Source organism: Camelus bactrianus, chromosome 6 (genome assembly GCF_048773025.1).
Source record: "Camelus bactrianus isolate YW-2024 breed Bactrian camel chromosome 6, ASM4877302v1, whole genome shotgun sequence".
In the NCBI taxonomy this organism is placed as follows: Eukaryota; Metazoa; Chordata; class Mammalia; order Artiodactyla; family Camelidae; genus Camelus; species Camelus bactrianus.
Genome location: NC_133544.1, coordinates 26466774 through 26493075, shown reverse-complemented (window position 1 = coordinate 26493075; position 26302 = coordinate 26466774). Strand labels below are relative to the sequence as shown.

General features: G+C 49.7%; 1 protein-coding gene across 4 annotated transcripts in view; it reads left to right on the top strand.

The window, feature by feature from the left end:
* RGS6 (regulator of G protein signaling 6) overlaps positions 1-26302 on the top strand; it is a 479758-nt gene that overhangs the window by 433753 nt on the left and 19703 nt on the right. For 2 of the 4 annotated variants that reach the window (XM_010962350.3, XM_074365305.1), the window contains exons 15-17: positions 7088-7274; positions 21198-21287; positions 24928-24981. In XM_010962350.3, coding sequence (XP_010960652.1) covers positions 7088-7274; positions 21198-21287; positions 24928-24981 — 331 coding nt within the window. Of the gene's footprint in view, positions 1-7087; positions 7275-7514; positions 17071-21197; positions 21288-24927; positions 24982-26302 lie in introns of those variants that run through there. The other 2 variants (XM_010962362.3, XM_074365306.1) reach the window with 2 other exon arrangements.

The window sequence follows — 26302 nt, the reverse complement described above, 5'->3', positions numbered from 1 at the left end:
TGGAAGAAAGAGGGGTCAGTGGGCTCATTTCAGAACTGCAAAAAGACAAAGGAAATATCATTCAATAACTGGAGACGTAACTGTAAGAACTGATGAAAACATGCTTTTCCCCTCGGAGGATTCTTGCAACCCCATGTAGCGGTTACTCTGGTCACTTGACTGCATGGAGGAAGTCTGATTGTTTTTATTGGTTTATGACTAATCAAGATGAAGGGAAACGTATTAATGTAGTAAGTTAATCTTTAGTAGAAAAATAAATAAAATTTTCAAAACAGAGTGTCCATTGTGAGAGGAAGGAAAGAGAGAGCATCAAAAGGGGCAGGGATCTGGATCATGAAAAATTAGGTAACATGGTTTATTCAGGCTTTCGCCATATTACATGTGGAAACAGAGACATACACAAAGCATGGCTTATCTAAGACTGCTCACTGGTCTTAGCCAAGTGGTGACTTTTCTCAGTGAGTAAGATGGAAATCCCAGTGGTTTCCTGGCACCAGGCTCTCTTTTAGTTTCCCTCTTCCAAAGGCATTTTTCAAAGAGTGGCTTTATTCATTTTTTTTAACTTTAAAAAGAGCATGTACTGTGGGCAAAGGACTGTCTGCTCCAGTGTTAATGTGCAAAATCCATGTTATGTATTCAGGGTTAGAGGCCATATCAGTCCCAGACATCAATCAAATCGTGTTTATCACACACCTATGCTGTTTCCAGCCCCCGAGAGTCTGCTAAGGGTGCAAGAAAGTCAGGATGCGTGATCTTTGCCTGCAATGACCTTGTTAAGTCCTTGATGAGAAAATACAAGAAACTCTTAAATCATTAAATGAATATAAATGAGTGTAAACTCTAAGAACCATTTTGGAAGTGTTTTAAAAAGGAAAGGATGAATGTAAACCAGAGTAGGCAAAACATAAGTTGGACTTTGAACAGTGTACGAGATACTGATGGACAAGAAAGTGGGAGGGAGGGTGTTCTAAGCTGGAAGACACTGAGGGCAAAGATGTGGCAGTGTGACCCTCCCACACCAAAAGTCCTGGGAGGACGCGTGGATGGTGATTAACTGTGATGTCGCTGCCTTTCTAGGCAGCTGTGTGCCTACGGTAAACCAGATGAGGATGAATATCTGATTTCAGGTTATGACCCAAAAGAGTTCTTTCCTTGTGCTGAGGCGTTATTCTAAACCCATCTCAGAGTTTCACGTCAATTCCTAACCAAGCATTTGCAGCAGAAGGCTTGATTCTAAAACTCTTTACTGGGATGGTGCTCAGACCAGCCTCCCAGGCTGTGCCTGCAGGCAGTCCTGCGTGGGAAGCCGTGCCCTCTGTGGCCAACGTGATGCGCCCAGGCAGACTCTCTGTGCCACCAGTTCAGTCCCAGCGTGGCCACTCCTCATCCCTGCCCCTTGGGTCCCCCAGATGGTGCAGTAGAGTCCCCCTTTACCTGACTATTTCTCAGCCACCTGCACCATCACAGAGACTTGGAAGAACGACCACAGGGCCCTGGTCCTTGTGAGGGGCCCAGGAGCTAGGGCGTCTTCTGGCTCGCACTGCCTCGCCCAGTCTAGGTGCAGCCGAGGCCATGATATACACATCGCACTTTAGGCCAGCGTGCACGGTGGAGTGTGTCCCCGGCAGGTGTTCAGCACCACCTCTTGCCACCCCCTCTGGGGCCTCTGCCAGCTCCTGGCTCCCGCGCCCGGAGGGCTACATCCAGGGTGAGGGTGCGTGCGAGCGTGTGTGAGTGCGCTGGTGACTAGTCGACACCCCCAGCGTGAATGCATAAATCCAGACTTAAAGAGGCTCCCCCTCTGATCCATGACAGGGGAGAGGATAAAGGAAACAGAACAGCCGCAGATAAGAAGTCTGGTCCAAGAGTTTCTCAAATCCTCTCTGGAAGCCCAAATTCCACGTTCATGATATTCAGCATAGTTGGATGGGGGCGGGGGGTTGAGGGCTCTTCCGTTACCCACAAGCAGCTTCTTCCCTCGCCTTCCCTTTGTGGTCATTCCTGGGGCCCACAGAGGCTGGCTTAGCACCCACCGTGACCCAGGCCCGAGGGCTCGGAGCTGAATGCGTTTCACTCCTTGTCAGGGCGGCCACGTGCAGCCTGCGGTCCCTGTGCGTGGCCGTCCCCAGAGCCGTGCCACGCGGCACAACTCGAGGCCCCTACCCATCTGTGGTGTCGGCCTCGCTGGGGTGGTCCCTTCTCCCCAGGACAGTTCAAGCCCAGGCAGCTGGCGTCGGAGTAGGGGGGCAAAAGAGAGAACCAGACCAGAGCTCAGCTGGACACACAGCCAAGGCCTCTCCACCCCTGTCCTCCTGTGCTCCCTTGCATCTTGCCAGCGAAAGGGGTACCTAACATTTTTGCATGACACCTAGAAAAATGTTGCCAGTTAAATAGCCAAGTGGTTCAGTCTATACCAGAGCTTCAGAATACAGAGCAGAGGACCCCAGAGAGACATAGGTACTGTTCACACCATCGCAGAAGGACACCCTGGATCCTTTAAGGAGAGATGTCCGTGGTGATACAGTGGAAGCTGACGTCCTCTTTGCTCGTTTTTCTTTGGGGTGCGCCCGTGAGGTGCGGGAGGGGCGGCAGCTCCCGGTGCTGGATGGGGCATGGCCAGCGCCTTTAGCTGCAGACGACACCGCGTGGGCCTGGACGCCCTCTGTGGCACCCTGGGCTGAGCCCGGGGCTCCAGGCGGACTGGGTGGGCCCCCTGGAGACGCCGTTGGCTCCAGGCCTCTGGAATGCAGTGGTCTCTCAGGGCCAAGGTGGGAGGGAGTCCCAGTGAGGGACCGGACTTGTTCCTTTGCTTTCTCTGTTTTCCTAGAATGGTGACAGATGTCCCTTGCCACCTTTGCCCGCCTCCATCTCCCCTGCACAAAACTGCATCCTCCCTGGCTCGACACCCACTGCCACATGGCAGGGCACGAGTTAAAAATCAAAACCCTCAGCAAAGAGCGTCCCCTGTACATTTTTTATGAGCTGTAACGTCTCCTGAGAGAACGTGGTTGTTCTTCTAACCTGCAGATTGATTATCCTGGTTCCACACGGTGTCAGCTGAAGGGAGAAGCAATTAAAGAGAGCACAGCGGGGTTGCCAGGTTTGCCTGGAGAGCTCCCATCTCCGAGAGTGACCCCCTGTCCTAGGAAGACCTCGGAAGGGTCGCCAGGCCCGGTAGGGTTCACTGCTAACCAAACACGTGGTTAATGGGCACAGAAGTGACTCACACAGCACTGGGACGATCTGTGGCATTTCAGTCCCTGCCCAGAGAGCATAACGCAGCTTTGGTGGTGCTGATGGTGGCTGGATTCCAATCCAACCAGACACTGAGTCCAGTAGCATCCGTTGTTCCTGAGTCTCTGTGGACCAGCCGAGGGCACAGGAACCCTTACTTCCAGGTGGAGTTAACTTTTCCCTGGGAATAAACTAAAAGCGGGATTTTTCTAACCCATGAAAATCCTAGTTTCTGGAAAGATAGGTAAGTGAGGAGCCAGGGCTGCCCAGACCTCCCAGCAGGATGGAGAGCGTCCTCTTGCTGCGTGGTCCCCCTCATTCCAGCCTAGAGGAGGAAATCCATTCCCTGCCAGCACCCTGGTCCGGCGGGAGACGAGAGGCCGCCTGGGGCAGCCTCACACTGCCCTCTAGTCCTGTCCACTGCTGCTCAGCCCCGGGGGTGTCTGAGCCCAGTCTGCCTCCTTGCAAAGGCCGGTTTCTACCTGCATTCCTAAGCCAGTGATGCGGACCACATGCCAGCACACGGCTGCCTTCCCCGCTCTGCTGACTCCAGCAAAGCGGGACAGGTGGTCTGTCTGATATCCCTGCATCCTTGTGGCCCACCATTCCTGACAGCCCTTCTGCTGCAAGAAGCCACCGAGGCTTAGTGCGGGGATAGTAGGGGGTGTGTGGATCTGCTGCCGCCGCTGGCATCCTCCTCCCACGGGCGTCCTAGAGGAGCAGCGGTACCTTCAGGCTTTTGATAAGAGCAGAAGCTGCGCAGGCCTCAGTGGGCCTCCCATCTGCAGCAGGTGTGGGAGGGGAGCTCCTGTGGCTCTTTCGAGGGGAGGGTGGCCGGGCAGCAGGGGCTCAGAGCCCCCAGCTCAGGCCCTTGGGCTCACAGATGGCAAACACAAACCAAGCCTGTTTTGAATTTCAAATTGACACAAAGGTCTTCGAAGCTGGTGATGGTAAACATGCATGGGATGTCAGGATGCTGTTGTGGCAGCATTTTTGCTGTCACCTGAGAGGGATAGGGCAGGTCATCCCCAAGGCAGACAGACGGCTGAGAGGGTCCCCAGTGTGCAGGGGGAGAAAACTGCTTTCTGGGAAGTGTCATCCCCTTCTCCCCACCAACCCCCCACGCCTATTGTTTCTTTTTGTACTTTTTAAAAAATTCTTGGTTTTACCTGACAAAGGGAACCTTTTAATCTTTTATGTTAAAGTTTATTAAATTTGATTCTGAAATTGCCATTTACACCCGCCCCAGACCTTCTCTATACCCAACTGAGTGACGTGCATTAATGTGGCTCCAAACTCAATCTGCCAAAGGGACCCTGAGACCTCAGGAACCACAGGAAGCTGGCAGCGCCCAAAAGCTGTCAGGTCCTCAGGGCCTCCCCAGAGCTCCTCCTCAGAGCAGAATGGAACAAGGGACAGAATGTGACAGGAGGTGATGTCACCGTGACATTGACTGAGGGAGCAGGAAATCACATGGCTACCATCATGTGTGCAAGAAACTGTAGGGTCTGGTGGGCTGGGGAAGGATGCTGGCCCGGAGAGGTTGTTCCAGCCCCAGACTCAGAGGCCATCCTCCCATCTGCCTCGGCACAGGATTGCAGAGGACTCTCCAAGCTGCCCGTTAGCACTCCCTCCAGTCCTTTGAAAAACCAACACCAGCTCCTTTTTTTAGAGCCGGTTTCCTCAATTTTCCCTGCCCATCAAACACTGTCCTCCAGAAGAGAAAAGCCTTCTAGGGCCTGTCATCACCAGGTGATCATTTTTAACCTCAAGCATTCAACTGCCTCCTTCATTTCCTGGCAGACCCGGGTGCGGGGGGCAGAGAGTCCTAAGGAACCTGGAAGTGGGCCGGGGTATGGAGGAGACCCAGTCCCCAGCTGAGTTTCAAGGGCCCGCCTGAACAACTGAGCAGGTGAGCAGCTCCCTTCAAACTGTACCCCCACCACCGCTCTGGGCTCTGGTTAAGGAACCATCAGTCTTTCCCTCTCCCCGAGTAGCCAGAGGGCGTGAACACCAAAGACCGGCTGCAGAAGGACAGGAGGCTGGTGCTGGGGTGGTGACGACAGAGGGCAGTAAGAGGAGCCCCGGGTGGCTTCTGCCTCGGCCACCCGAGAAAGAGGTGGGATGTGAGGGCTCAGACTGGTCTGGAGTTGAACCAGTGGCCACCAAACTGCTCCCTGCCCAGCTCCCACGCAAGAGCCTGGAAGCATCTCAGGGTTACCCTGGGATGGGAGGTTCTCAGACGTGTGTCATATATCCCTCCACCTGCTTTGTGCCCACTGCGCCATGAGGAAGACACCCAGACAGGGCATACCCAGGATGAGGGCTTCCGCGTCTTCTGGTTGAGTGAAGTCATTAAGTCTCTTTCCCTGCCTCTTGCTCTTCAGGACCAACAGGGAATCATGAGAGTTTTCTTTAAGGAGATCGTTAAAATCCCAAATGGCAAATCAGGGGGAGGGGTGGAGCTCACAGTGCTTGTGTCTCACACACACACACACACACACACACACACACACACACACACACGACTTCTCTCTTTGCAGAAATGGAGCTGCATTACCTCACTTGGACACTAGGTGGTGCCTTTGTGCCATGCACTTGGCTCCAAAGACTTCTCTGAACAGCAACAGAAAAACATGCCTAACCTTAAAAAAAAAAAAAAAAAAAAGTACGTCTTACTTTGGGTGAAATTCAATGACAGGTTGAATGCACTTTCCTCCGTGTCGTCGTTCGGCTTCTCCTGTGCCTGCCCTTTCTCTGACCTGAGTACGTGCAATTCCCGTGGCTGCGGGAACCCCATGGCCAAGGGCCTGTCCACAAGTCTCATGGATGGGGAAACTGTACTCTTTTGCTCACGGGGCACGAAGTGTGCTACCCAGACCTGAGTCCTGCTGAAAGCCCTCTCCAGCGCTGCCTTAGGAACCATCCTCACCACTAGGGAGCTGTTGTGCAAGCTTCGGCCCTGGTTGCTGCTGCTCTCAGCAGAACAGAGCTTACAGCTCAGGCCAGCTCTTCCCAACACTATGCTGATGCTAAGGGATTTGTGAGAGGCAAATATGGCTGTGAGTGGGAGGTTTTTCTCTCCCGTGCTCCCTGGAGAATCTTTTGGTGGAAAGGCTCCCCGTACATGTCCCTTTAGCTTTGTTCCAGATGAGCCCATCTGCAATCAAACACATTTATTGAGTGCCTGCTATATGCCAAGCACCACACTCAACACTGATGCTGTAAATCGGCTCAGTTCCTCCATCTATAACATGAATGACTGGGTCCTTCCAGCTCAAATATTCTTAATGGCTTCAAGACTCTACCTGCTTCTCTGATCTTTGCTTCATTTTGATGCCTCCGAATGATCCCAACCAGCTATGGCAAAGCTGTGGCATTATCTGTGTCATGGCATCTTTGTTAGGCAGTGGTTCTCAACTGGGAGTGATTTTACCTCCCAGAAGATATTTGGTAATGTCCAGGAGCTTTTCTGGTTGTCACAACTTGGGGAAAGGATGCCACTGGCAGCTGGTGGGTCGAAGCCAAGGTTGCTACTAACATTCTTCAATGCAGAGAGCAGCCCCCACAACAAAGAGTTTTCCTAAGGTGGTAATGGTGCCGAAGCTGGGAACCCTTGATGTGGAGGAAGAGAAATCTCCTTCTGGTAGCCAGAAGCACAAGGCTCTTCTAGTGTGCACTCGATACAATAACGGAGCACCCTTTGTATTCTCAGCAGTCCCTGCAGCCTTTGTGACGGGTGAGGTGGCAGCTGGGGGATGAGAGCCATGGGATGTCAGTCCTGGGACCCTGTCCAGCAGAGCAGGTACTGACTGAGCCCCTGGCATGGACTGTCTTTATGCTTCCATTTCAGGTTCTGGTTGGCTGTCCAAGATCTCAAGAAACAACCCCTACAGGATGTGGCCAAAAGGGTGGAAGAAATCTGGCAGGAGTTTCTGGCTCCAGGGGCCCCAAGTGCAATCAACCTGGATTCTCACAGCTACGAGATAACCAGTCAGAACGTCAAGGATGGTGGGAGATACACATTCGAAGATGCCCAGGTTTGCTTATCTAGTCGAATAGCTCTGCCCAGACATGCTCACGTGTCCCCTCCACCACCCCACCCTTTAACACGCGTCCAAGGCATTGTATGTCGTTACAATGTCAGGTTTCATTATTTATAAGGTCATCAGTGGATACAATTCCAGGTAGGTGCACAATGAAATTCCAGGAGGATTATGTTCCTAGATGTGTTACCTTATTACACAGAAATGGAAGCTTATGTGTGTTATCTTTTCTAGGAAAATCTCAAAGGGTTTTTACAAAACCTGAAGTCCTGCAATAAGTCATAGTAGAATCTGGAAACCAGAGCACATCAGCCAAATGGGGACAGTGAGCTGGCAGGGCAGGGGTCAAGCCCACCCCCATAAGGACCACCCTGCGCTGCTTGCACGGTGACCTCCAACTCTCCGCATCTATATTCCCCGCCTTGTGCCTTGCAATGAGATACCGCAAGGAACAGACCAAAGCCCCTGCCCTCCAGGAAGTTAAAGCCTAGTGGGGGAGAAAGACAAGGAAATGGGCAATTTCACCAATAAATGAAATGCCTCAAAAGGATGAGCTCTGGGTTTAAGGAACCCAGGGCAGGGGGCAGGGCGGGGGACTCTCAGTTATGCTAACAGCATGATTAGCAAACGGTTGCTGGTGAGGCTGGGGAACGAAACAGAAGCCACCCTAAACAGCAAGGCTAACTTAAGGGCTGGGAGGTGCCATTTCTAAAGATAAACATCAGATCCGTTTCTCACTTCCTGGCCCCTCACTTTTATTTCCTCCCGTCATCCTACACCCGGTGACAGGGCTTAAGGTTTTGCTCTTGTCTCCTCAACCCTCTTCATTTCTTGCACCCGTGGGGTCCCCGGATGAGAATTTGGCCAGATCACCCTCCTACAGATGTTACAATCTAATTTAGGAGATTCAGAGTGACCGTTGCAAATAATGGCATGAGAACAAAACCAGTGTCCCTCGTCATCCAGATTTGCCTTGTCATTGGCTCAGGACTTCAGAATGGAGACATCCACCAACCTCAGCCCCATAACTGTCTTTTCTCTCCCCCTGGTCGTGAACTCCAGTGAACACCTGTGCCAGGCAGATTTGGTTCTATAGAGTTTAGTGACTTTGTTTTATGAAATCATGAGTCTCTCACATTCTTTGCAGCTTTAAAGCAGAATGTTTAAGTTGAGACATCTTTTTTTTCTGGTAGACTTTTGTATGTGTGTGTATACATGCTCCCAAGCACATAGTGACGTATCCTGGCGAGGAGAGTGATGGAGAGGCTCCCAGATGAACGATCTGCAGCATAAAACTCAACTCACCATTATTCATGAAACACAAGAAAAGAGATATTGGTCAGAACCATGATGCTCCTTACCCAGTATTATCGCCCTGAGCCTGACATTAGGAAAATTTTATTTTAATCTTTTATTATGGAAACATGTAAATATGTGGAAAAGTAGAAAAAACAGAACCTCAAACCTTTGTGCACCTTCATCCAACCTCAGCAATCATCAATACAAGACTGATCTCATTCTGTCTGTGTCTCCACCTACATTTCACCTACCACTGGGTTGTTTTAAAGCAAATCCAAGTCTATATCACTTCATCTATAAATACTTAAGTATTAGCTTTAACATTACCACGATACCCTAACAGATTAGTAATTATCTCTTAATATCATCAAATATCATGCAAGTGTTCACATTTATAGTAGTTCCATAAACACCTTTTTCAATCATTATTTCAAATTCCAAAATCCAAATAAGGCCCACACTTCTCAGTAGATCACCATGTCTCTTAAGGGCCTTGTAATCTACAGGTTTCTTTTACATCTTCCCCAGTCTCCCACCCCCTTGCAATTAATCTGATGAAGAAATTGGATACTTTGTGCTGTAGAGATTCCACAGTCTGGATTTTCCTGACTGCAACCCTGTGGTGCTATTTAATGTGTCCTTCTACCATCTGCATTTCCTATAAATTGGTAGTTTGAATTAGATATTTAATCGGATTTAAGTTTGATTTTTGTGAGCAAAACTACTTCGTAGGCTTTGTTGGGCTCTCCTCTCTGAAGGCACATGGTGTCTAGTTGTCTCTCTCTGGTTTTCAGCAGCCATTGGTGTTTATTGTTTAGGTCCGTTAGTTAATTAGGACTTACAAATCCTGTCTTTCTTTCTCCATGCGTTAACTGAAATACAATTACTCAAACGCAAATACCATTTGATTAATCTAGAATACAATTCACATAGGGCAGATGGGATGCATGTTTGATTCATTCCCTTTATTTGCCAATTTAAAAAATATTGAGTGTTTTACTGTCATTTTCCAGTGGTGACCAATTAGGGTTTTTTGGTGTTTATCAGTATCCTTGTAAATCCATGGGTTTAAACATATTTGATATGTCTTAATCCACTTTGTATATTCTTTTTATTGATGCTTGGATTGTACCATCTCTGGCTAGTTGGCTCCTTCTGACATAACCCTAGTAGTCTTCGATGTCATCCAAATATCAGAGAAGCTAAGATCATCCAGATCCTTTTCCAGACCTGGAATCGGCTAGTTCTCCAGGGATCCCTGGCTCCTCTTAGTGGAAAATGGTTTTTAGAGACCATAATCTGGGCACTTATAGGCACTCATTGTTCCTGGGTTGGTCATCATTTCTAGGCCTTTTCAGTGGCCAGAGCTAAGAAATAGGTGGTTGTTGCTTGTGATAAAAATGCATCATGAGTTCATACTGACACTTCCCATTCAAATTCAAAACCGTAGGGGATTTTATTTAACGTCTTCTTGCTTATTTCTGTGTCTCCGTTCTCTATGCTGAGAATCCTAGTTCCCAAGAACACCATAAATGATCGCATTAGTACTCCACATCATTTGCTCTGTCCTGCATTACCACAGAGTGGTCTCAAAATGACAGTGCCAACACCAGCAACAATGGTATGATTACTGCCTGGTTCTTTAATAGCTGCATAGTATTCCATTGTTTGGAAGCACCATAGTTCAGTCAACCAGTCCTCTTCTTGACATATGTCATTACTAATTCAAGAAATACTTGGTGGGAAAACTTGGAAAGTCAGCGTGTTGTGTCTTGACATGTTTCTGAATACACAGCCTCCATTTCATTAGCGCAGAGCTCTGCCGTTTTTCGGGAGGCTACTTCCAAATATATTATATCTCCTTATTGAGGAAGGGTACCCAAAGCATCTCTAACTTCCTCCTTGTCTGCTGGGACTGGGCTTCTATGAATTTCTAATAAAGCACTCTTCCTAAACCAGTTTCTGTTTTCAGCCTGTTCCCTTTTGTTTCCTAATATGTGTCCATCATAAACACACAAAGTGCTTCTCACTAGCAGTATGACCTTGAGCAAGTTACTGAAACACCCTGAATTTTCTTTTCCTCATCTGTGGAACAGAGATACAACAGTACGTACACTGTGAAGAGGGAATTAGATGAAACGAAGCACATCAACCACTAACAGCATCTGGTCCACAGTAAAATAAGATATTTACAATTGTATTTTCCTGATGTCATTAGTGTTCTTGTCTTATACTTTTATGTTCAACAAGTTTAGTGAAAAAAATTCAAATAATTGCATATAGCCTTACTACCCAGAGCTAACCCCTATTCTATGTTTTTTTCTCTTTCAATGTATGTGTGTAGGGTGGGTATGCAATTTGGATGATTCTGTAGCCTGCCTCTTACGCTATACTAAGAGTTGATGTAAAAGGCTAACTTTCTTTTGTTAAAGGCCAGGTAGTTTAAATTCTGAGCTTTGTGGGTCACATGGTCTATGTCACTACTTCTCAATTCTGTCATACAAAAACAACTATTCTGTTACAGAGTAACAGAGTAAAATTTAAGAGTAAAAAATAAGTGGGCTGTGTTGAAAATTTTTATTTATGGACCTTGAAAGTTCAATTTCATATAGTTGTTCATGAACTATTCTTCTTTTAATTTTTTTTCAGCCACTTAAAAATGTAAAAACCATTCTTAGTTTGCGGGACATACAGAAATAAGACAGTGAGCCAAAGTTTGAGACCCCTGGGTTGAACAATGTGTCAGGAAAATCATTGACATGCCTAGGAAATTCAGAAAGATACGAGACAGAGGGTTGAGCGTGGTTGATCTTCCATTCATATGGGAGAGTAGGTTAGAGGAGACAGTCTTGGTGCAGTAATAGCCACACACCAGTCTCTGCAAATATTTCTACATCGGGGTTGAGGGTTACAGAGCAGACCAAGGAGAAGTTAGCCAGTCCCACGATCCTCACACTGCCTCACCCCTCCTGGCCAGCACTGCTGCCTGCACCAGTTACACAGGTGTGACTCAAAAGTTTCCAGGTAAGGAGGGGAGACTAAGATCCAGCCAAGACTTGCTCTCAGATCTCCCAGCTTGCTGGCTAAGAGTCTGCTGCCTAGACCACACTGCCCTGTATTGTTAGAGCTGAGAGCTTGGTTGTCATGTAGAGACCTGGAGAAACTCTGGTCCCTGGAGAAGGGCGCCAAGCTGGGGAGCAGGCTCTGATCCTGTTTTGGCCGTATGCTTTGCCTAGGATTGTACCTGCAAATCCTTTAAGCTTGCTCTCCTCAGTTTGCCCATCTGAGAAGAGAGAATGGTGACACCTAAGGCCTTTGGAATGGTCCCCTCCATCCCCCTGTTGGGATCAGGAGCTTGGGGTGGATTCCTCAGCTGGTCACAATGGTTCTCAGATGCTCCCCCCACCAACAGTGGTCAAAATGCCGACAGACGTGTGAGCATGTGTCCTGCTATTAGGGGTCAGTCTTCAGAGTGAAGGCTCAGATTTATGGAGTCGTTTGAAATTGGGGGCTGGGGGTGGGGTGAAGGCTCCCTCTGAGTGTTTTGTTTTTCCTTTAACCACATGCATTGTTACAGCAAAGTTAATTGCGTGTGTTTGCTTCCTGTAGAAACAGCTCACAAGACGCCCTGTCAGCACAGGCCCAGTATTTGCGCTTGTGTTTGGCCGATCCATTTGGCTTTTTTTTTTGAAAATTTGGGCCAAGACCAAATCTTCCATAAAGGTCTGTGGGCCGTGACCATAGCCCTCAGCTGTTTGATGTGTTGTTCCAATTTCATAGATTTAGCATCGTGAGGGGAGGAAAAAAGAAAAGTGAGCCATGATTTTTTTTTTAAAGGACTCGCTTCTTTATGGTAGGGATTGAATGATCTGTTCTCAGTCTTGGGGCATCAGGAGAGCTGCATTGCCGCCCACTTGCTATGTGGTCTCAGGCAAGGCTCTTGTCCTTCTATGCCTCAGTTTTCTCATCTGTAAAATGGGAGTGATGTTTTCTCTACAAGCCTCTAAGGATTTTTGAGAAATCAGTTGAACTAATAGACCTGAAAATTCTTTAAGTAAGTAAAAAGTGCTATATATTTATACATGTGAACTCACAAAAATTAATGGCTTTACTATACCCTGAGGTCTCCTAATTTCAAGCTAGATCTAAAAAGAATTCTGCCAAGAAGAAGATGTCGGCTCTTGGAGGGCGTTCTTGGGGGAAAATGCAAAAATAAAAGTCTGTAGGAGCCAAATTTGGGGGGCCCTGAGTGTCTTCCTAAGGAATTTCAATTTTCTCACCCTGGAGACAGCAATTGCAGGCTTTGAGCTGCAAGAGGGGGAATCAGATGGTGGTGGGCAGAGCAATCTGGATGGAGAGAGATCTGAACGTTGAGGCATGCAGTCTGAGGCTCTGCAGGTGGTTTCTGGAGGAGAGAATGAAACCACAGGAAGTACTGAGAGCCTGAGGCTTCCTCTTGGGGCATTCACCTCTTTGCAGATCCTCCACAGGCCTCAGGAGGGAGGAGGGAGTCAGCTGGTTGGTGCAGCAGCTGCCTGGCTTCGATTTTAAAAGTCTCCAAGGATGTTCCAAAGGGTGTGCCACTCTCCCCATCCATCCGTTTCATGAACATTCATTCCCCCGTCGAGTTGTGAGGCCTTGACCTGTGGGCTATGAAGACGCTGGGGAAATTGCAGAAGATATAGGAGGCCCAGATGGCTTTTTGCCATTGGGCAGAGCTTGCCCAAGAGCACAACATTCTTTACAAACAAAACAAAGCAGGCCTGAGAAAACACTTCATTGAGATTGGATTGGATTGGATTGGATTGGAAATCTGTCTGTCAAATGGATTGACAGTTGAATCGGGCTGACCCACCCAACCTTTTGACTTCGGTCCCTGCAGGTTCCCAGGTCAGTTTCCCAGCTGTTCAGGCCCCACTGCTTTCCTGACCTGAAGCCCCTGCTGAAACCCCCCACCGAGACCTGTCCCTGGGGTGTCTGAGCCTTCCAGCACCTTTAGACTTGAAAGTTCTTTTCTGAGAACACACATTTGGTCTTCTTTGCCTTCTGTAAGTCCCCACAACACTAAAATAATGCTCTGCACACAGTTGTGGTTTAAAAAAAAAAAATTTCCTTGACAACTTAGTCCAGAATTATAACACTCTCAGCTATACCTATGATTTAAAAAAAAAAAGGGGGGGGGGGGGAATTTGTTGTCCCTTGGCTTTCCACTTTGAAAAATCTTGCCCCACAACCCAGGGCAAGATCGCCTACATATAGCAAGTGATCAAGAAATACTGGTTAAATTCAATTTATGCCATCTCAGCAAAACCTGGAATACCACTGAGGACCAGATGTTCTAGGCTCTGAGAAAGAACAGATACATAGGAGGGTCCCTTCTCTTACGCGGACCCCAATCTCAGTTAGCAAAACTCTACTTTGGCCATCACGCATGCGTGGCATGATCAAAGAGCAACGCCAAGGCCAAAATGAAGTCAGGATGATACAAGACCTGAGAAATAGACCATCAAGCCTGCACCCACTCTGAGCAGACACGAAGCTGCTAGTCACCTGCTCTATTATTACCTAAACTTAGAAGTTGAAAATCAGTTTGATTAAGGAACACCAGGCTTCTAATGTTTGCTTCGTTCAAAAGCCAGAGCCCAGTGGAGCCCAAGTTTGTGTTTGTCCCAGATTACTCAGAAGCAGAAGTCTTCCTCGCTTGGTGGAGGCTGTTAATCTTTGTCCCAGAGGTGGAGGTGGTGGCGTTGTGGGCCAGCATCACAAGACTGCCCCAAGTTTCCGGATATTAATTCTCATTTGGAGGGCATTTCCTGGTAGACTTCCCATGCCAGACATATTTTAATAAAAAATGCTATGGCACTGCTGGCTCCAGGAATTACTCACTTTATTCTGTGGGTGGTTTTATTTTAGGGAGATGAACAGCAGAGGCAGGGATGCATTTTTAAAAAGGACAAATACGTTGTTTGTGACTGGGTTCTGTTTATTACCACACAGAGTAGTTTCTGGAGAGAAGGCATCAGAGAACTAAATTCCAAAATGTGTTTGTTGATGCTTCAGAGCAAAGATTTCTTGCACCAAACCCCATGACCTTGAAGAGGAGAGGGAAACACTTGTCTAAGTTAGTACCCATGGTATCTGGGTAGGTGAAAGGAAATATGCAAAGCTGTCTTTGAAGCTGCTCTTATCTAAGAATAGAGATTGAACAGCATCAAAACACTGTGCCCTTTGGCTGGTTAAATTAAACGTGTTTTTACAGATGCTTTGCAGGGTGAAGGCAAAAGATAATTCACTCTTACACTCTCTTATGACTTGAATGTTGCATTCGGTGGAAACAGTGGCCGCCATGTCCTGCTTAGAAGAACAAAGAAATCCAAATGCGGGCTTCTCATTTAAGATCCACGTGCTCCTGGGAAGGTCATCCAAAGCTGCATCCATGAGGACAACCAGCTGTCTTCACTCAAGGGAGCAGCCATATAGCTGGGGTGTCTTTTCTGCTTATTAAGCGGATAGTGATTTAGGATCCCCATCAATTCCCTACCACTGTGCAGGCCCACCCTCTGTCCTCCTGCAAGGCCCATAGTGAAGAAAGGGTTAATTTTCCCTGGGCTTCAGCTAACCGTGCCTAAGGTCTGAAGACTTTTGGTTTAAGATATTCAAAAGTCTCTTAAAAGTTGAGACTCGGGATCTTCTGGGAGTCTTTCTGTGGGACAGACTTGCTGCCTATGACTTCCCAGGGGCCTGCTTGGCCAGGTTGGGGCCCGCCCTTCTGGTGTGGAAGGCAAGTTGTACATGACCTGTGAGGTGAGAAACCAGAGCCCTCCTCACCCCAGGTGACTCGGCCGTGGCCGACAGTGACGATAAACAGCTCCCCGGGGGAATGGTGAGTGATGGCTGCGTCTGCCTCTCAGACGACTCAGACTAAAACTCGAAGAGGCCCCTAACGCTTCTGCTGACCACACATTGAAGGCTTTGTCTCAGCCACACAACCTGACGAAATCCCAACTCAAGAACCATGAAATGCAGCACGTGCCAATGGAAGAGCGTGAGCTTTGGGGTCACACAGCCCTGGGCTCCAGTCCTGGCTGGGGGCTTGGGCGAGTCACTCAACCTTGGAGCTTTACTATCCTGTCTATAAAATGGGATTGTTTAAACCTAAGCACTGATTCAGAGCAAATGACAGCAGCAACGGATGTAATACAGCTGGGCTCTGCTCCTGAAGCCTCTGCTCCACCTTCCCTCCTCCCCCAGGAATCTTCCAGTCTTTGGTCCCATGTCCTCCTGGCCAGGACAGTCCCACCACGAAGGCCAGTTAGCATCATTACTTTACGTGTGTATAGCTTTTGTAGTGTTCATGTCTATTTCCTCGGTTACCTGTGTGCTAGATGGAGCTAGAAAAGGCAGAGTCAGGACCTACATCCGAGCTTTTGGACCCCAGCCCTGCCTGCCTTTCCTGTATCTCATGCAGCAACATTGCACCCCGCCCCACAGCCTACTCTTCCTTCAAGGGACTGCAAGGGATCCAGAAGTTCCCGAAGTCTGGTGGTTGTTCCAGGAAGCTTGGGTGTGGAGGACAGAGACGAGGCACATACATCTGCAGAAAGAAAAACAGGGCACTTGAAAATCCCAAGAAGGGCTCTTGGCAGCTGTGCAGTGCTCCAGATGAGTGGTCCCCCACTCCAGAAGGATGTTCTAACCCTGGGAAATGAGATCTTAGCTGTTTGAGGAACCCACAGCAAAGAGGAAGACATAAGGGTGTTCTTAAGTAGTTCAGCTGCTCCCAAGACCCGGGCATTTGTCTGATGACCTTCCCCTGGCTTTGTGAGGGCCAAAGTGTTTTGTCTAAAAATAGAGGAGATTTCCAAGTGAGGACTCTCACTGCAAAACATCGATTGTAGCAGGTGTGGTTTAGTGACAGCCTGCACTGCTCACACCCTCCAGCTCCTGTATGTGTCTCAGACTCCCTGGTTCTAGTTGTTTTGGGAGTTTGGGGTTTTTTTTTAACTTTCTCTCCATTTAAAAAAAATTTTTTCTGAAAGAATTTTTCATTGAAGTGTAGTTGATTTAAAATATTATATTAGTTTCAGATGTACAATATAGTGATTCGATATTTTTCTAGATTACACTCCCTTAAAGGTTATTATAGTATACTGGCTATGGTTCCAGTTGGTTTTGCTTCTGCCTTTGCATCCCAGGTCAGCAGAGCTCCCGTCCCAGGGCCAAGCCCAAGAGGGGAAATGAGAGTGGAGTGTCTCATCGGAGCGACATCTCTGTACTGTAGCTGGCAGCCACCACAGGGGCGTGATTCCCTCCCCCCACTGAGAATTGTGGCTAAGATGCTCAATATGACCTCGGCCCTAGTGCATCCGCTTCTCGATGTATGGAGAACCATCCTCACCCTCCCTGGAGCAGGTGCCTCCCTGCGTGTCAGGAAGGCAGATGCAGACGCTAGTAGTTCTGCTTGTTCATAGTCAACTCAACCAGCTCTTCTTCAGAGAGAGAGGGAAAGAGGGAGGGGTGGAAGGAGGGAAGGAAGGAAAGAAGGAAGGGAGGGAGGGGGGATGGAGGGAAGATAGAGAAGAAAGAACAGAGAGAAAGAGGGAAAGAGAAAAAGGACAGAGAGGAAGGGAAGGATGGAGAGAGAAAGGGAGGAAAATGAAATGTGAAAAGACAAGACAGGGAAAAGCGAAGAAGCGAAGAGCAGACCTCTTTCCCTCGGGCCCCTCAGGGACTCGCTCACTGCTCTTGCTGGCGCTCTCCTGCTCTTTGCGGATTCTGGGTGTACGTTTTCCTTAAGGCTGGTTGTCTACAGAGCAGGGGAAGTAAACCAGAACCCCTCATAAATCAGTAGGGGTCACTGCCAAGAGCTTTGTACACTTGCTGTCCCTGGCAGTGATAAACTCACTGCATTTGGGAACTGGCCAAAGACCCTGAGTCCTATCTTAATTCTCATTCCCAGAAAAACCTCAGCGCTCCGTTCTCCCACCCCCTGTTTACTGTCTTTGTGTTTCTTAGACAAAGCTGGCAAGGAGGAAGGAACAGAGGTCCGTAACCGGGTACATCAAAGGCTCCATTTGTTTGGGGGAAAAGAGGAGGGGAGAGGCGCGTCCTGGACCCAGAGGCGGTGGGAAAGGAGGCCGGAGGGGCCTGAAGTCCCGGGCCCTGCAGCGGGGCGTGAGGGAACTGCAGAGGTTCTTAGATTCCATTTTTCTCGGACCACGCCTCGCACCTGCTCTTGTTGCTCTGCTGGTTGTTTCCTCACAGGGGAATTTGGAAGGGTCATGATGAGGGCCGAGGGCCAGTAGCGGGGCCGGCGGAAGGAGACCGCGTGCTGCGGCCCACCCCCAGCGCGCGTGCGCTCGCGCCTTGCTCTCTCCCCGCGCCTCCCCGCCTTGGTCCGGCCTTAGAGCTGCCACGTGACAGAGGGGAGCCGAGAGCGGTCCCCAAACTGCTCGTCTGACCCACGCGGATCCCCTGGAGAGGGGACCGCTGTTGGCTGCTTCTTCCTCCTCGGCCTGGATTGTCCTTCCTGCTCGAGTGGACTAGGAATTGGGAGACACTTGTCGTTTCTGTCTGCTCAGCTCTTCCTTCCTCAATGAGTGTCTTTCTGGTTGATGGACAACCATTCCCCACCTCTGGCAGGGCAGGTCATCCCCGCTGAGACTCGCTCACGGCACCCCGAACTTGCATCTCTTCCCTGTGGCCCTTGGCTCCATTGGTCGTGCACAGCTTTGTGAAATGGGATCGGAGCATTATGACAGCAGGGACCTCTTCTGTCTTGGTTGTGCTGTAATCTCAACACCTGACACAGTGCCTGGCACCTAAGAGATGCCCAAAAAACATTTGCTGCATGTTTGGGGCTCAAATGTGAAGGCACCTGCTTTCTCCTGGTCTTTCTCAACTGACAAATTCTTTCAATGAACCGGGCTTTTCCTGCCCGGGATGAGGCTGGAGGAATTCGTTGGGTTGGGGGTGAAATTTGGGTGGCAAGGCCAGAAGGGCCAGGCAGAAAGAGGTTTCCTTACTCCTCTCGGGGCAGCAGAGGGGGGATTTTGTGAGATTTACCTGGGGATTTAGATTCCTCTGAGAAGCCAGAACAGAACACAGGGGTCTGTTGCCTTAGAGAGGAGTTTGGAGAGGGTCCAGGCATGAGTGACAAGTCTTTCCAAATGACTCAGGGGCCACCTGGCTTTGCTGGCCAGACAGAAGTGATGCCTGAGACAAAAAGAAAGGCAGTGAGCCATTTTCACTCTGGGTTAACAATTGTACCTAACATGTAAATGTTAGACCTATGTATTCATTCATTCATTCATTCATTCATTCATGTATTTATTTTATTGATGTATAGTTGATTTACAGTGTTGTGTTAGTTTCTGGTGTACAGCAAAGTGATTCCGTTATACATATATATTCTTTTCTGTATTCTTTTTCATTATAGGTTCGATCAACTTAAAGAGACAATAAATGCAAACAAAGACCGTGATGGCCTTTAGTCTGGGCTCCGAGGCCATTAGGGCTGAGCCAAGGTGTCCACATATGGACTTCCTCTGAGTTGGGCATGACCCCTACTCTCTTTCCACACAGAGAGCAGAACTTGTCCGATCATAAACCAAAGCTAGTATCAAGCCTGCAAATTCACGGAATGTTAAACTTAGACCAGCATTTCAGCGAACCCAAAAATTGCATAAATTCCATCAACATTTAACCCTGTGCTGGATGCTAGGCATATATAAGAGATTGAACCATATTGTTCCCTCAAGGAACTTAAACTAGAGTGGGCCGGATTTTTGTCTGAAATTTGCAGAAGAACACTCAGTGGGGTATATTCTCACTAAGTTTATTAAATTGGAACACATCTGAATTATTCAGGTAGATTCAGCTCGAAGCCAGCATTTCACTTTCCTTGGCTCCCTTGCAGTGGTCCATTCCCATAAGCAGGGTTGCACCCCACTTTTGTAAATATGGGGGCATCTGGGCAAGAGTGAAGCTGCTGCCCAAACAGATTTGCATGTGGTCCAGCTGAGCAGAGAGGGCAGAGAGGGCTCCACATGCCGCCAAGGTGACTTGCTTCCTGCTTTCACTTTCTTTCGAGGTGGGTCTTGGCAAGCCTTTGTCATCACCCAGCTTCCTCTGGGATGTACCAGCAGTCAGGCCAGGTAGCTCTAAAATATGCCCCCAGCTGAGGCAAGGTCTCTGCCCTCACCCTGGGAAGAGTGCCCAAGGAAGAGGTCCAGTCCAGCCTCTCACCTGAGCACTCTCTTCAGTGACCAGCTCTCCACGCCCCCGGGTGCTGGGGCCCCGGTCCAGCTTTGTGGGATGAACAGTGAGTGTTCATCAGAGAAGCTGCTTCCCTGTCTAATGACCCTGCCCTCCCTAGGGAAAGCCACCCTCCTCTTAACAGGTCCTCTCTTGGGACAACCAGGCTTCCCTGTGCAGCTAAGCTACCTTCCATTTCAACTGATAAGAAACCTTTATCAGTAGACAAGCTCCCTCTTTTAATGAAGCAGGCTTTCCCTGCCCTTAATGAGGACAGACCTATTAGGAAGGGATCATGAGGTTATAGGAATTAGCTGGAACTCAAGGGTGAAATTCACTGCCATGGCCAGAATGGAATGCCTCTAGGAGCCCAAGAAGGCACCATGACACAGCGCCTGCCCCTCCTGGATGGAAGACTCAGGCCTGGCATATTTGCCCACGTGCCCCTGTGATCTGGTTCCGAGGACATCCTTCCAGGATGGGATGGTGGCCCTGACATGCACAAACTGACCCAACTGTATCATTGCCTGTGGACTTTTTTTTTTAATTAAAATTTTTCTTTTGAGATACTTCTAGATTCACAAGCAGTTGTAAGAGAGAATACAGAGATATCCCATTTACCCAGTTTCTCCTAATAGTAACTGCTGCAAAACTATAGTACGATATCATGGCCAGAACATTGACATTGCTACGGCCACTGAGTTTATCAGATTTCCCGATTCCACCTGTCCTCCACCTGTATGTATATGTTTAGTTTTTTATAACAGTATCGCATGTGTAAGGGGTATCACAATACAGAGCTAGTCCATCACCACAAGAATATTTTATATTGCCTTTTATAACCACACCTCCTTCCCTTCCCCTCCCCTCCCCCATCCCTAACCTCTGTGACCCACCAATCTGTTGTCTGTTTCTATAAGTTGTCGTTTCAAGAATGTCGTATCAGTGGACTCATACAGCATGTATGGCCTTTTTCATTCATCATAATTCCTCTGAGATTCAGCCAAGTGGTTGGGCGCATTGATAGTTTCTTCCTTCTTATTGCTGTGCCTCTGGTTTTAATCACTAAGCAATACCGCATCCCAGCATGGCACAAAGCCCAATTACAAAGCCTCTGGGACCTGTCCTCGAGGCTCTTTCACTCTAAGAGAGAAAATAGGTTTGGGCTGGTGTTTCTGAGTGGGAAAAAAAAAAAAAAAAACAAAAACAAAGCACACATGTTACAGATTTTTCCAGGTACATACAGGCATGCTGTGGTTCACTTGGTTCTTCCCCAGCCCTTCCCAGTGGCCAACTGGGTTGCAGTCCCCTTCCCTGTCGGTTGACAGCTCTTCCTTGTCTCCCCGCCCCCTCCCTTCCCAGGAGCACATCTACAAGCTGATGAAGAGTGACAGCTATGCCCGCTTCCTCCGGTCCAACGCTTACCAGGACTTGCTGCTGGCCAAGAAGAAGGTATCTCTGGGAAGGGCGGCCTCGCCTTCCTTAGCGCTGTTGACCTCTGCCTGCTGCTTGCTGCTGGTGTGAAATGAGAATATCATCCGTTGGGTTTTATTTCTTTTCTCTTTTCTTCTTTCCTTTCGTACCTGCTCCCACTCCAGTGGGAGACAATTAGGGCTGTCACTGCCCCAGCCCACTCCCGAGGTCCAGGGTGGGGCCTCCTGTCTCCCCGTAGCCATTACCTCCACCTGCATGTTCTGCCCACAGCGGGAGTGTGACCAAACCTTAAGGCCACAGTGGCTCAGCCCAGGAGTACAGGGCTGGCAGCGACACCAGCGAGTCCCCTAGGAAACCAGAGAGAGCTGCTCACTGCGGACTCTAGCCCCCTCCCCATAGACTTTCTCTCCCCGACCAGCTCAGACATGAGTATCAGGCAAGGATTCGGGCAGCCCCCTCTGGAAAGAAACCCTTTAGGTGTCCGGGGGCTGATCTGGTGCCTGAAGTCATTCTTGGGATTGTTCCTCACTTCCTGTCCCTCACCATCCCCAAAGCGTTTGCCCTTTCTTTTAACCAAGAAGTAACTGCATCCTAGCCCCCTCCTCCTCCTCCACTCTGAGTGAAGTCATGGTTCCCTGCAGCCTTTGATGTCTGGATTTGGGGGGTGCAGGGACCCTCAGTGTGCAGGCGATGAGGGGTGACTGAAGCAAGGTCAGGAGGGGAGGGGAGGAAGAGCTGGGAGGGACCAGGGGTCTGGGAAAGGCGAGGCAGGAGGGCTGACTCATGGTCGCAGTGTGCCTGCAAACCCTCTGCACGTCTTGGTTCTGATCCGAGGCCCATGTGTGGTTAAATGTGGCTCCCCTGGCACCACATTCTGGGACTCTCGTGCCATGCTGCTTAGGGGCACGTGCATCCCTCTCTTCCCCTTCGCGGCCTCCAGCAGCAGTCCCTAAGCATGTGATTGTTTAGCGACACACTGTCTGTCGGGCTACCTCTCTCGGCCACGCAGGCTTCTTTCTGTGTACTGTCCACCCCCTGTGCCAGGATCCTGTCTGCGTATCTGGCTGGTACTGCATCACTCCAGAGTCTAGAAGAGCATTTCTATCCTGCTCACTTACCCTTAGTTTTGAGGACATCCAGGATAGTCTGAGAAAGAGAAGCGGACTTTGCGAACACCCAGACTGTCAGAAACCCAGCTTTCCCGGTAGTCTGCATCCCTTCCATCAGGTGTCACTACTACGATGGGAAATGTGAAGCCTGGCCTCCAACCGGCTCCCTTGCAGGAGGATGGAGCAGGCTGACGTCCCTGCAAATAATGGCTCTGATGCTCATTTTACTAAGAAAGGTTGTGAGGACTTTGGGTACCTCTAGCCCAGATCTCAGGGGAGAAGGTCAAAGTAAGTGTTCCTTACTTCTTGCGACTCAAGACCGTGAACTGATCCCGGTGTGGGGAAGTTGTGAGGCTCCAGCGGTCCGACCCATCTGGGCCTGTCCAGACACCCAGAAGAAGCCAGCGGCCGTTCAGTCTCCTTGTGGGTTTGAGCAAGAACAGAAAATGCCCCCCAGGGCTGGGAGCGGGGCTGAGATACCTGCCTGCAGGTCCTGCCATAGGATGAAAACTTGTCAGAGTTGACGGAGGAAGGAACGGGTGGACGGCCTTCTGTGAAATGTCAGGGAGGAAGTTCCCTAGCTTTATCCTCCCAGCCCCGCAGGACGGAAGGGGCGTTCTTGCAGCAGAAAGCTCTTGCAGGTGGCCACACCCTTTCAGTACCCAGGGGCTGTTTTCAGAAGCAGTGACAAGCCTACCTTTTCTTCCATTTCTCCCTGAGAGTCTCCAGGTGTGGACTGGACTTGTAACCCGGCACTTCCAGGTAGGCCTAGCGTGTTTTCCGATCTCAGGGATGGGCTTATCATGTGATCTAGATGTCCAGGTCGTAAAGGGATGGGAGCCACCAGATCCGGCTAAGGGAGGGGAAGCTGAATTGGCCTGGCTTTTCTGTGGAGGGAAGGCTCCTGGTGGGGTCCAGAGGCTCAGCCTTCTGCTCTTTCATCCCTCATTCATCCTCTATCCTCCGATTTTCAGAGAGGTTAGTCATTCTGACAACCGGGTTCTCACGGGCAGGTAAGCTGGGTTTGGAGGGCCCCTCCAGAACACTTAAGTACCAGTACTTAAGTATGATTTTCCAGGGCGGCTCGGAGGGCCCGGGCAAGGCAGGAAGAGTCAGGCCGTCGGCCGCTCTCTAGGAGCAGCGCCTCAGTAGCAGGGGACCAGATGCTAGACACAGTAGAAGGCTAGCTGCAGGGCCTCGGCCTGGCCTGACTTGAGCCACGTGTGTGCCCCCTGGGCTTCCCCCTGGATTGAAGCTGAGACCTGCTGTCCCCAGAGTGGAGACTTGGTATGGTGCCCAGGCCCGAGCACAGATCCCTCAGCTCCCTGTGCCTGCGGGAGAAAGACCAGCCTGGCTCTGCGGCGCTGTGTCCTTTGTGTTGCTTTTTCCCGTCTTCCAGCACATCCTGCCGACCCACAGACATCTGGCTGCTTCTTCAGCTCTCTAATCTCCATTACTTGCTTGTGTGTGTGTGTGTGTTTGTATGTGTGTGCATGTGCCCATGTGAGTGCGTATGCTCTCCAAAGCTCCCAGTCATGGATGCAGGACCCTGGTTCCCAGCTCTGGGATAAGCTAGCAGGTACTTGGGATGTGATTATCTCCCCTCCTGGAAAAGCAGAAAACTTGGGGAGAGGGTCACGTGCACACCACACCCCCCTTCCTCCAGTGGAGGAAAGCAGCTGGGCCTGGGGAAGAGGGGTGTCCAAGGGCTTTGCCTCCTCTTGCCCCCTGTGCTGGGACCCCTCAGCTAAGAGTCCTTGGGATGCTACTGAGCCTCCTGTCACCTACCAGGAGTAAACCTCGAAGGGGTCACTGCCTGAGAACCGAGAGAACATTTTCGGTCCAGAACACTCCTTCAGAGACCCAAGACCTTTGTCTGTCATGGCAAAAGACATGAGTAGAGCCTCCTTGCTCTAAGGACACAGAATGAGAGTCATTAGGGGGCCACTGGGAAGTCACTGAGGTTAGCAAACTTTCTGGTGGCATCTAGGCAGGCAAATCTCAGGGGAAGTCCTAACCCAGACTCCTGGAGGACCTGATGACGTCACCCCGCCCACGACAACTTCCTGACTCCCAGCAGCACCCCCACACACCCTGCGGCCCTGGGAGCTGGTCTGTTCTGTGTCCCCCGCTGGGAACCCCAGTTGGCTGCCTGCACCCTCATGGACACAACCCCAGGGCTCCTGCCCGGGGGCTCGGCCGGTCAAAAGCAAGTTGAGCAGGCCGCTCAAAACTGTTGAGTGTGGCTGGGCTCAAAGCCGGGTGGCTCTGACTCCAGCCCTGGGGCTGGCCCTTCGAGAAGCAAAGCCCCCTCTCTCCTCACTGCTCCAGGGAGGCAACGCCACGTGTCGTGGGCTCCCGTCTCCCATCTCTCCCGCTGACTCGCACATATAGCGCGGGCTGCTTCTCTTTCTCCTTCTTTTTTTTTCCGCCCTGTTTTGCTTTTGTTTCGGTTCATTAGCTGCCGCTGCTGCTCTTGGGAAACCACGTGTAAGCTGAAGATTTTTTTTTCTGTATTTTTCTCCCTATCTTTTTTTTTCCCCCTAAAGCCAGAAAGTGAGCAAGGTCGTAGAACTTCCTTAGAAAAGTTCACTCGCAGTGTGGTAAGTTCAGCTGGTTTTCTTTGGGTTTTGTTTTCTCCTTTTTTTTTACCAGTTTTTTGTTGTTGTCGTTGTCATTTCATTTGAGGGGGGAGGGAATCCAGTGCTTTTCCCTCAACACACCCGCCTTTTGCGAGTGTCCGCAGCTTCTCTCCTAGGGATGGATTTGCAAAAGACCGAGCGGCTCCCTCTGCAGAAGGTGCACAGGGGACCACCCAGCCTCAGGCCTGGCATTTGATCTTCTGTTCGGGGACCCTGAGGAAGAAGGACTCCCCCTTTGCCCTTGGGGCTGCGTGGTTTGTGCATCTTCTGCAGCAGCCCAGGCAGAAGGCCATCACACTGGACCATAAAATAAATTGGCTCAGAACCATAGCTCATCTAAAAAAAAAAAAATTCCAAATTTCCCTCCATGAACCCTGGCAACCACGCAGATGCGGGAGGCGCGCTGGTGCTGCTGTGCAGGTGGCTTTTGCGTGTGCAGAAAGTGGCTGTGCTGCATGGGCCTGGCAATGCGGGCTAGCTAGCGTGTGTGTGCGTGTGCGTGCGTGCGTGTGTGTGTTAGTGGCCTCTGCATAAGTTCCAGCACCCCTGACAGCCCCTTGTCAGCCTCATTTGCATAGCGTGACAGGGAGAGGAGGCGGTAGCCACGGGGTGGAGTAGCCGTGGGTAGGTCTTCCCCACGGTGCATGGTGGGGATTCTGTACTGTGGCCTCCAGAACAGCACAGACCCAGGTCCTCTTCCCACAATGTTCTCTGTAAGATTGGGGCATGGGGCTTGGTGCACAGGAAGTACTCAATCCTGCTCATTCACTCACTCATCAAAAACAAGCATCTTGTGCTCATGGGTCCAGTCGGCACTGTTCACTGTTCACATCAAACCAGTGCAAACCAACATGGCAGCCAGGGAGCAGGGGTCCCATGCATGGAACTGGCCAGATGTCCCTTCCCGAAAGGTGGAAACCCACGGATGCTACTTGCCTTTTTCCTCCCTCTGTTGAAGAGGAAAGTCCTTGTAAACCTGACTACTGCGTGATTAGTATCTTTATTTCATCCTTTTAACATAAATTCCAAGAATTCTGGGTTGGAAGCAACCTAGTCATTTTTCTTTCATGGCTAGATGCATTTTAACTGAATTTAAACATTATTTTGAATTTGCTAGATCTAAACATCACAGGAACACTAGTAGGTGGCAATTAAAATATGGGTACTCATGACTTCTCTTCTTTGGTTTACTCTCTATGATCTTTTCTCATGAGAAATCAAAGCTGGCAGAACATAAGGCCTGTGGGTCACCTGTCTGTCTACATAGCTGGTTTGCCATGGT